At 32.5% G+C, this 11,364-nt stretch overlaps 1 protein-coding gene across 1 annotated transcript; it reads left to right on the forward strand.

The window, feature by feature from the left end:
* The first annotated feature begins 222 nt into the window (after window positions 1–222).
* On the forward strand, window positions 223–10,997 carry LOC148607956 (uncharacterized). The gene is made up of 5 exons (XM_088543574.1): window positions 223–448; window positions 1,519–1,573; window positions 1,980–2,036; window positions 5,614–5,877; window positions 10,891–10,997. Exons 1-5 carry the CDS (start codon window positions 446–448, stop codon window positions 10,995–10,997), a joined length of 486 nt encoding a protein of 161 aa, XP_088399700.1. The 5' UTR covers window positions 223–445.
* The last annotated feature ends 367 nt before the right edge of the window (window positions 10,998–11,364 follow it).

Genomic DNA, 11,364 nt, shown 5'->3' on the forward strand with positions numbered 1-11,364 from the left:
CACTTGACCTTTCACAATCATATTTTTCATTTTAAAGTTAAATTTGAAAGCGAAGACATTTACAGTCAATACTAGCCTATATGTGGGCAATATGGGTATGTTAAAAGGGTTACATGACTATCGGGTGTACAACATATTTCTGTGAAGAGCAGTTGTACAGAATAAAGTGTAAAAATGAGAAAAAAAATGTTTGTTTGTGACCTTAATACACAACCTTAGTTTTGGACTTGGTTAATTGGTACCTTATAGGTTTCTGAATGATTTATTGAAATTCTTCGAGATTAAACTATACTTCCTGACGACAGAAAAAGGTATTTTCAACAGTCATTTTGAATGCAGGGTTGATAAAATATCATTTGATTTGCAGTCGGAATTTGCACGTTAGTAAACAACACCTGTAGCTGACAAGAATGTTTATATTGATACAAATGAAATAATATTGAAGATGGTAAGTTTGAAATATTGAATTTTGCTTGTTATTTACAATAGGGTGATGTTAGAAATTGGTTGCAATTGAACGTCTACTTTCCTTTAACTCTTTAATTTTGTCTGTTGTTTTTTACGTTTTTGTTGTTTAACCAAACATGATGAATGACACATCAAAGACGTCGAATTATTTACAGTATGATAATATATTTCAAGTTCTTGACATATAGTTTTAAAATAGTCCACATTATTACTGTTTCTATAAGCTGTGCATTGAGAAATAAAGACATGTGATAAAGAATAATCTCATAATTTCATGAATCGCTGTGCGTAATTTATTTTAGAAATCTTCAAAACTAATTGCATGACTCTTGTTTTGTATACACAGGGACAATTTAACATACTTTCTCTCTCACAAGTCATCTGTACATTCTGTATGTATCTCGTCTTTGTTTCCTGTTTTTTTACGTTGAGGCCATGCACTTTGTCCCATTGTTGACGCTTCGTCATTGTTTATTTCTATTTGTTAATTTGGAAACATTTGTTTAGGTTTCGGTAACATTTTGTTGTTGACAATGTTGTACATAACATACACACCAATAAAATGTTTTCATAATTTATTGACGAACATTTAGGAAATGTTATTATTTCCTTATGTTCAAAAGTCTATCGGAGATCGCTGATTTTTAATGATTTTTTCATAATTGAAAATATTGATATTCCTTCGTGAAAAATTAATACTAGAGGCTAATGCTACTAGCTGACAGAATCTCGGCTTTATACAATTAATATGCAATTTAACACTCTAAATTCCATTCGTTTGCTTTTTTGAAATTTTAAAAATGCAAAAATACATGTGCTGCTGTTCCCCGAAAATTTCTTTTTGTCGATTTATACATATTAATAGATATTCTATAGATGCTTCTTTCGAAAATCCTCCCCTACGAAAAAGACACATAAAAGTCAACTGACAGGTTGGTCAACTGACCACACGAGCTTTTTATATTGTTTCCTTTTTTTCTATACATCGTTACAGAGCGTGGCTTTCATTCCTTTGCGGTTAAACATCTCAAGTAAATATTTTTCTTACAGCAAATAACCCACCAAAGCACGTTGTTTGCGGTACTTTTACTGTATGGGTCTTTTTGTAAGTGTTCTTTTTTATTTTGCAATATCGGTTTTTAAGAATTGTAATTTTTACATATAATCATTTAGATTTGAGAAGTTCTTCACTATTCAATTTTCGTCACAATCATTGAAGGTCAGAATTTTGAGTTATTTTAAGGATACATACATTGTACTTATATTTGATCTCCGTCTAATGATCAATGGTTTATCTTTCATCTTGAGAACTATAAACGATAGAAAGTTATTATAGCGTAGTAACTTTATAAAAGTGTTTTCTAAATCAAATATAAAACGATTACCATTCAATTTCTTACTGTCCAACCCATTAAAGTAGCGTCTCTATCATGCACGTTAGATCAATAGATCAAGAGTTCCCATTATAGTATATAATCGATTTTAATCCTTTGCTTGTATTCACATCTTAGCACATGTGTTTGGATATCAGAGCAAAACTCGCACAAAGAGGTCTACCTATCTATTATGTAAGTATCAATATTTTGTTCAATAATTCAAATTCAATTCTTAATGGGCACAAACACAATTACAATAACTGGCAAATTCCCAGGTTTCATACTAATTAACAAAGTGTAACATAACAATGAATAATATCATGAATGATGACCATGACAATACAGAACTTCTGATGGAAATACAATCGCTAATATAATTACTTATTAGTCTTAATACCACAAGAGAGTTACTATTTAAACACGTTACGGGACAATCATTAGTTATTATAAGTTTTACATTTGGATAAAAAATGTTGTTCATCTTCAATTTCCCCATTGTTACAGGTCAGACAAAGCCTTTCATTTACTGGTATTGAAAAATGTCTACCCTTTTCGATTTCAAGGCTATGAGCACTAAGTCGAATTTTACTGAATGCAGATCTATGATAAACAAAGTTTTTGTTTGTATAACTAGAGCTTGTTAGTCGAAGGATTATCATTTTCAGTTGCTTTAAAAAGTTAAAATACCCAAGTATTTTCTAAAGATGAGTCAGAAATTTGATACTTGAAATATTTTTTTACTGCATTATATATCTGCAAAGTTCAGATACGCAAGCAATATTTGGTGTTTAAGAGTGGACCTAAAAATTTCTTTAAGAAGTTCTGTATGACACTTTCCTACTATGAGACTATTGACAGAAGTTATAGATACCCACATATTGCATTAAAGTATACAAAAATTGGACTGATTAAAGTATCAAACAACTTTTCAAAAAGTTTATAAGGATGGTCTTGTCCAACTGACTTTTTTACTGTAGATATTTTACAAAGGCATTATGTCATATTAGATACTGTCACTTCGTGGCGGGTAGTCAATCAATGGAGACAACCGGTATGTGTTCAAAACCACTTCTACCTACCGGAAACATGTTTGTATTTCGTCAGAAAGGAGGCGTAGATAACATGCACATTTTATGTCTCTTTGTATCTTTTTGTATCGCGCTAGAACTGTAACAAATAGGCTTCTGGAACAGAGTTATGTTGCTACAAGATTGAAGTCATCACTACAGAAGTTTTATGGTTGTCATCATGAACTCGTGGATCGTTATGGTGTGTCCATCTGCACCATGAAAACTGATTTATTCAATGGGTCATAGTTTCTTTTCCTCGTTTGTCTACCCCGGACTTGACTTTTTATGAGCAACTTGGCGGGTCTTTCTAGAAAAGCAGAGGACGCATACCCTACCGGTGCACCTGGTCCATGCTCCCAGTTTTTAGTCCGAATTGTCCGAGTCCGAGTTGCTCATTTGCTTTTGTTACTTTGTATGTATAATTTAAGTTATTTTATGTTCTTTGTTGTGTATGTCTATAGCCATGTCTGGCCTTTGTCCCTGGATTACGTTCTTTTGATTAACGCTATAACCTTGGTTCCCTTGATTACTCTATGAAATGTTTTAAATTAATTTCAAGATAAATTAGATGAAGCGAGGTTTATCTTCTTAGATAAATCATTATAAAGCGAACACCTGAATAGAAAAATCGATCCTACAATGCGCCGTTCATAAGAGTGTGTTGAAGATCAAATAAAGTGGAGTAATCGACAAGTAGATTTGCAACTCTTCTGGATACTTTGTGTCTCTTCAATTATAATTATCTCAGACTTGGCAAATATACTATCGAAAACTTAAGGGAAAAAATGGTTGTTTGAGATAAACTTGGATTGCTAGGGTCATATCTTTCCCGTAGCTTAAATAATAGTCTGTTTAGGCCAAGTCACACTGTCTTTGTTATCCTTTACATCCCGAATATTTGTCTCAGATTAGCGAGTTCAAATCTCACATTGCTTTGATATATATGCACACGGGTAGATTAAATCGCTAGATTCCATGATTTTAAATCGAATATTATTTAACACTAAAGAATGTCGTTTGTTGGCTTTATGATATAGCTGTATTGAGTGTATTGAAAAGTAAGAGTATATCTGCATTATTTTTTTTAATTAGGACGATACAAAGCTTACATTAGTACTTAAAATATATACAAAATCCAAATTAAAAGGTACAGTAAACTTTAATTGAAAAGATAAAACACTTCGCAAAACACAAACTATTGTTAAAGTTATTTAATATTGAACACTGTCCCAGCTCAATTTTGAGAAGACTGCACAACTATATACAAAAGTTATATATGTAACCATATACATAAATGCAGAAAGGAAAAAAAAAGACACTACTTCGCATTGATTGGCGTTTCCGTTAATTTCTGCTATCGAGACCGTGATAACAAAACTCTTTCTCGAGATATGCTTCCTGCTATAGACAACATTTTCGTTCTCATTGATCATACTGTTTATCACCAAGTTATTGGAATTCACACGGGGACCAAATGTGAACCACTTCAAGCGGACCTTTTGTATATTGTTACACATCACAATTTATTGCTAGAATAAACAAATTCCTTCCCAAACAACACTTGGTAATATAAACTTTCAGCTATTTGGACGATATTTAGGCTCTTTACAACGACGAATTCAATATTTATACAAAAGATTTATATCCTGCAGAATTGTCTTTGAATAAAGCAAATTTTTATAATGAAGAATATCTTGTCTTGATATTATTATTCATATCAGAAATTATTTACATAATACTACAGTTTACGACAAAATGGTGATGTTTCGTTTCCTATTGTTTACAATCCATTGTCCCCTTTTGTCAATCATATAATGGTTACAAATATTACAATTAGTTCGGTCTGAGCGTATTTGTTACAATGATTCAGATTTTAACGAAAAAAGTCTTAAAATAACCGATAAATTACTACTTCAAGGTTGTTGATATCAAAAGCTAATAAATTATTCACAATTTTTTCAACCGATAGAAGGAACTCATTCTCAAATACAGATGTACTAGTACACGATTAATACGTACGGATATCTCCCACTGTTATGGCAATATTCTTTATAAAGCAAGCAAAGCTGCCCATTATTCACCCAATAAATTGACTTAACTGGAACTGGCATGTCAATTAATTGCTAGCAGTCGTTTGTTATTGCATTTGTGTAACGTATGATCAGTTCCTTAATGATTTTAAAATAAGGAACCCAGACCTTTTTTAAACGGATTTTTAGGTATGTTTTATTGTATAATATTTTCCTAGGTGGACAGGTGTATAAAGAGGAGATTATGATCACGCCAAAGTACTTTAACCCCGCCGCATTTTTGCGCCCGTTCCGGTAGGAATTTTTGGCGTATATAGAGGCAACTATTTCGCTGAACCTGTGTATAAATGTTGTTTTTGGGCAGCTTTTGCCGCCAGTGGTATGAGAGTTGTCGTTCATTGAAGATCCATGGGTGGCCTTGACTTTTTTCATCCTGATTGGGTTGTTGTCTCTTTGATATATTCACCTTATCAATTCGTGACCTTAAACCGTAGTAGATTGTTAGAGTATATCTCTGTTCTGAATCTCGAAGGCACTTGAATATACTATTATTTTGATGTTTGGAATAGTCTGTGTTTATCACTATCCAACATGCTAACGGTTTATTTTCACACTATTAAGTTTGCTGTCAACTATGTTTTACTACGACTTATCTTTTATCATTTACAGCTACAAGATCCACCCCTGAAATAAAAAGTGGCCATCTTATTCACTTGTCATGTCCAGATCACTCAATTATTGACGTGCGAAACGGCTCTACAAGAAGCAGAGGGAACAACGATGAAACGCAGGAGTATGTAAATCAAGTGTTTGAAAAGTTATATGACCGTTGTGATAATCACCAATATTGCAACGTCCGCGTTGAAAACAGCCTGTGTGAGGCATCTAGTCATATATCTAGTGTAAGAGTATCAGATTATCGTTGTCAAGGAGGTGAGTGCAAACATTAAGAATCGGTAAAAAGACCTTCTTTAAGAGAGTCATGAGTTGAAATAGTAAATATTAAACATATTAAGTCTTCTTTTATATGAATTCTGGAAAAAAAATATTTGTTTTAGAAACTCAAATACAGGGGTCATAGAAAATAGCGCATTGCAAAGTAATTTTTCTGTAAAGAAACCTTTTCACCTATTTAAGGAACGCTGGCACACTAGTGTATTAACCTATATTAATGATTATAAAATAAAACGTCTGACAACCTTCCTTAAAGTGACTGACTTTATTGATGAAATGATACCATTAAACCAGATTCTTTGAATTCAGTTTCCGCTATATATATAACTTTTTGTCTTTAAATGATCATAGATTTGGGGATTGAATACTTCGAATCTACCCGAGTAATTTGAGAAAAAGAAAACAACTTTTATATATATGTTATGATAAAATAATCGCGATTTTGACATTCTGTGACATAACCAATCTAATTTAAATTGACTAATTGTCAAAGATACGGTGTTACAAATCTGTGAACTTGTCATCCAACTTATTGACCAATGATACATCCAAAAACGTGTGCTTTGTTTGATCTCTTCAAAAGTTTTCCTTTCGATACCAAGATTTTTTCACATAATTTTGCGCAACAACGGAACATATTTATAATAATAAGTTCCCGAGGCACGAAAGTGTAACGAAAATGGTTATCGTCGTGTGCACGAAGTTCACTACAAATTTTATTTGTGTGCAAAGTTTCCAATGGACAATTCTGTGTCAATGGAGTTAACAATGCTTTCTTAAGTAAGCAGGACACTTTGTTTTCATCGAAGTTTCAAGCTTTCGATCAACAGCATATGTCCAACTGTATTTCATTCACAACGATTTGGTACTGTCGGATACATAAAAATTTCAAAGAAAACGTTGTGATGACCAATTCAAGTTCAACCAGAATGTAGCTATCAAATTGAAGGATGTTGATGCTGTTACACCACAGGATGAATCTTCTCTAATAGCCAAGCAGAAGATTGCAGAAGATATTAGTTTAGACTGAAATTGGTAAGAATGGGCGATTCTTCTGAATACGACTGGACACTTGTGTAAGAAAATACACAGCTTATCCTTTAGCAGATTACACTGACGACAATTGGATGATTTCCCGAGTACAGACGCGCGCAGAGAGGAAAGTAAAGGAAGATAAGGCTAAGCGAATGTTTAAGGATGAGCCATACATTAAAACATTAAGATATTAAATCCGTAAACATGCAATTAAAATGTCAAGAGTTGATCCCTACCATTAGCTACGGCTTGGACAATTAAGTGAGTTCTTTTTATATTTACGTAAGAATACACTGTAAGATCAAAATGGCGTAGGAAACAGTTCATATCGTAATAACGGTCACCATTACTATTTAAATATTAACTGTCAAAAGAGGAATCAAACACTGCCGACACTATTGAAAACTTTATTTCTTCATCTTAAAAACCGCCAAAATTAGTACCCGCGAACATGTTAATTCTTCAGAAACCGCGAAAATTAATACGTGTACAGTGTCTGTAATAATCAGTGTCAACCTTGTGGGGGTAACGGGGTCAATGTGAGTAAATATCTTGAAATCAAGCGTAAAGTAGCTTCAAATGATCAAGTAAAAACCCTCTAGGTAAATTGAAGAGCTCAATACACAAATGGGAAGTGTCAGGTACTTAGTCTAGTGAATACCTTTTGAGAGTGATTAGAGAATTGTATTTGATACCATTTAAGGTACTTCCAGTATCGACTTCGTTAAGAACATATAAGTCAAGACGTGACAATCCTAATTTCCTGACTGAAGAGATAAATAAATTACAAGAAAAATGATGCATATCTGAATTTTCTATTGTTCCACATGTAGTAAATTCTTCAACTTTAGCATATTAGTGTTGGATTGCAGACATATCAATGATCACATTTCACATATAAGTTTAAGCACGGGTCAGTGGCAAAATATTTATTAACTAAGAGCACTATGGGAAATTTGAGAATTTGGTAGATTAAATGATGACAGAAGGAGTGCCCAACATGCATTTGGGGGTAATGACAGGCCGTTTAGATGTGAGAAAAAGCAAACAATGAGACAATATTTGCTTTGTTTACATTTACTTTTCACGAATGGTTGAAAAAATGGTACACTTTTATCTCGATAAACAAGCAACTGCATTTTGCTTGATCAAAATAGCGCCGATTGCTCATATTGCTATACAGATTAATTGAATTGTCTTTCATATTAGAGGAATTCGCTAAGGTTACCCACGTTTACCCATGTTTTTTCTCTGGAAATGACCGTAATTAAACAAATACTGGGATTAGACAATTTTGATTTGATTAAAAAGAGTGTCTTTCACCACGTTGATTTTTTTTCAGAACACAGGCAATATTTGGGTTCCCGGTGGTGTGAATAGGGTCTTTGTTTTATTTTGGGATTTTGTTCGCCGAAGAAAAATGTCTATGGTCACCAGTTTAGAATTTGGTATGAATAGGTTTAGAATGAGACATTGGAAGTTTACTAGGAGTAGCAGAAGATAGAGTCACTACCTTGGTATATACAATGAATGAAACTATTAGATACAGTGTGAAGATAAAGCTTCTGTATAGCTGTATATTTACACTTGTATTATATATCAAATAATATGTTTGATGCCTGTGTTTGAGTCCACACGTCGAAAGAGTGAAAACTAGAAATCTGGATCCCTGTATTTTGTTAAGGGCGTTTTGGAACGCTTAAGATTTACTAGATACAAAAGCTATAAATGAGCTGCATATTTGGCAATCACACCTTGTAAATAAATATGAATGAGATTGGATCAAATATACGGGAGTCATAATACTTATAAATGTGGTACAAGAGTAAGTCAACAAACATAAGTTTTTGTTTTTCTATAGTTCAAGTGATAGTGGTAAGAAGATCAGATATACATATTCTTTAGTCTCACGCTGAGTATTACCAATTTTGATTTGTATAGGATAACTCTCCATTATTTCCGAATTATTTACTATATTTACATCATGATACTTTTGTTGAATTGAGTAATATCTGATTAATGTGAATTGTTTTAACGAAACCCCTTGGTGACTTATGTCGGAAAGCTATATCACTTTGCCAGAATAATATATTACCAGTTATACTAACTTGCACTATGTTGTGTGCCAGTAGCAGAGCAGGAAATTTGTTCATTTTCAGAGCACGTGATAGAACGCGCTTCAGAGCACCTGATAGGACGCGCTTCAGAGCACGTGATAGGACGTGCTTTCTTGTTGAAGTTCATATTGGTAGTGCCTTAGTTTTTGTGTGATTTCTTGTTTTCCTAATCTTCAGTTTTTATATGTAATCTATTTCGTTTGGTTCGCTATATTGTGTATGTAGATTGTCTTTGTTTCCTGTTTTAAAGTTCACACCAGGTTTTTGGAATTGATATACTTGAATTTACCCATTACCGACGCTGTGGTATATCTTGCAAGATTTATTCAATATTTCCCTACGATATATGATTATGAGTTCGATAATTTTTTTATCACACCTATTTTCTTACAAAAGAGTTATTAACATTGCGTTTGAAGATATTTTTAAAATATGAAAAAAAAAATGATCCAATGATATTGAAACGAACGATTCTCGAAAAACAGGAGAGGTCCTAGCTAGGACAAAATTTCGTTCATTAAAAAGATGGTGAAAACCTCTGTTATTGTAAGACAAAAAAAAAAGAATACATATGTATTTAAATGTTTAAGAAATGTTTTCCATAAAACTTACTTTCAAAAATTTAATTTGTTTGGAAAATTCCTTGACTAAATGCATTGTGTACTATATTACGCCGACGATGATTTTTTCCGTGTAAAATACTAATTATGTCGTCACGACGCAAGTACTTAAGTCTGCGAATATTCTTAACTTCCATGGTAACTCCAATAAAAGTATTCGAAATAGATGACATCACAAAGATTTTTCTCAGACAAGTAATTTTTCAAGTTTTATGGCGTTGGGGTCAGGTGATATAATGGTATTGCTATGTTTCTTCTTATTACTTCTCTTCCAATGATTTTTGCCAAGAGGTCAAAGGGACTATCACTTGAGGTAATGAATTGAAACTTAGCACGTAGGTATTAACTGAGAAAGAGTAAATTATAACGTTTGGCGGAAAAAAAATATCTATTGTTTCAATGAAAACGACAAAATGTCATTGGGCGACATTCGCTACTGGTTACAATGGCAATTCCTGTTTAATATATATTTGTGGCCGATAGTTTTTTTTTCAAATTAAAAGCTAGCATTTCCCCTTTTGTACACTGTAAAATATGTAAGCTATTAAATGCTTACTGTTTGTTTCGTATAAAACAATTTGGTTATATATTTTCTTGTGAGCAGGGAAATCATTCTTCATAATTGAGCCTCAAATTTAAGTTTTTTGTCTAACAGCTTGATGCATGTAGTGTTTAAATAAAATGTGAATTTATAATTATTTATCAAATTAAAAAAAAAAACAAAAAACAAAACAAACAAAACAAAACAAAACAAACAAACAAAGAGTTGGTTTGTCAACTTACTTTTATACAAGTAAAAAACATTAAACGGAGTCGATGTTGTTCGTTTTTTTTTCAGTAATAGATTATAACACCAACTCGTTATGTAACGACATCTCAATATAACTAACAAAATGAATAACAATATTCAAAATAGAATACATCTTTTCTGATTAAGCGTCTATAACCCCATGGTTGAAGTTCTTTAGTCAAAGTCACATGAGTATTTTTTCATCGCCCCTTCAGTGTCAAAATAAATATGTATGTACTTTCTTTGTGGTAGCTCAAAAATGAATACATAGATAAAGGAAAAAATCAATAACAGACAGGACGAATGTAAAACATAATATTTTGCCCAGTTTTACCTATATTGGTATATAAAAGCACTTAGGCTGACGTTTTCTATTTATAATAAAAAAATAAAATGACCTGATGCAAAGGATGGTTTTCATTTCATGTAGACTGCAGCTTCCTACGACCTTTACCACCTAAATGTTTAGACGTAGACTGTTCTACGGCAACAAAGAAATGGTGCAATAAAAACCACTTTGCCTCAACACATAGATAAAATGCAACACCCTTAGAAATTTAAAGCTTGGGCTTAAACATCCGCAATGTTCTCTTAGATCTCTTTTCCTGTTTGAAACGGATTAGAATGCTTAAAAAAATTGGTATCTCTTCATATCTTTCAATATGTCCAAATCATGCCGTACCTTTACTTTTGATTTCAACAATCATTTTCCCCGAGTTTACTTTTTTTTATCCTGTATTGAACTTTCTAACTTATTTACATGACCTTTCTTTGTAATATTTAGTACAATGATTACTTTATTTGAGGTTTATGAACCTGGTGGTATTCACAGTCCATTGGATCAACCAAGTACATTTTCCATTTTATAATTCAAGCATCTTTTCAATATCAAACAAGGTTGTTT

This window comes from Perna viridis, chromosome 9 (assembly GCF_037379345.1).
Source record: "Perna viridis isolate PV_CMFRI_1.1 ecotype Kerala chromosome 9, ASM3737934v1, whole genome shotgun sequence".
In the NCBI taxonomy this organism is placed as follows: Eukaryota; Metazoa; Mollusca; class Bivalvia; order Mytilida; family Mytilidae; genus Perna; species Perna viridis.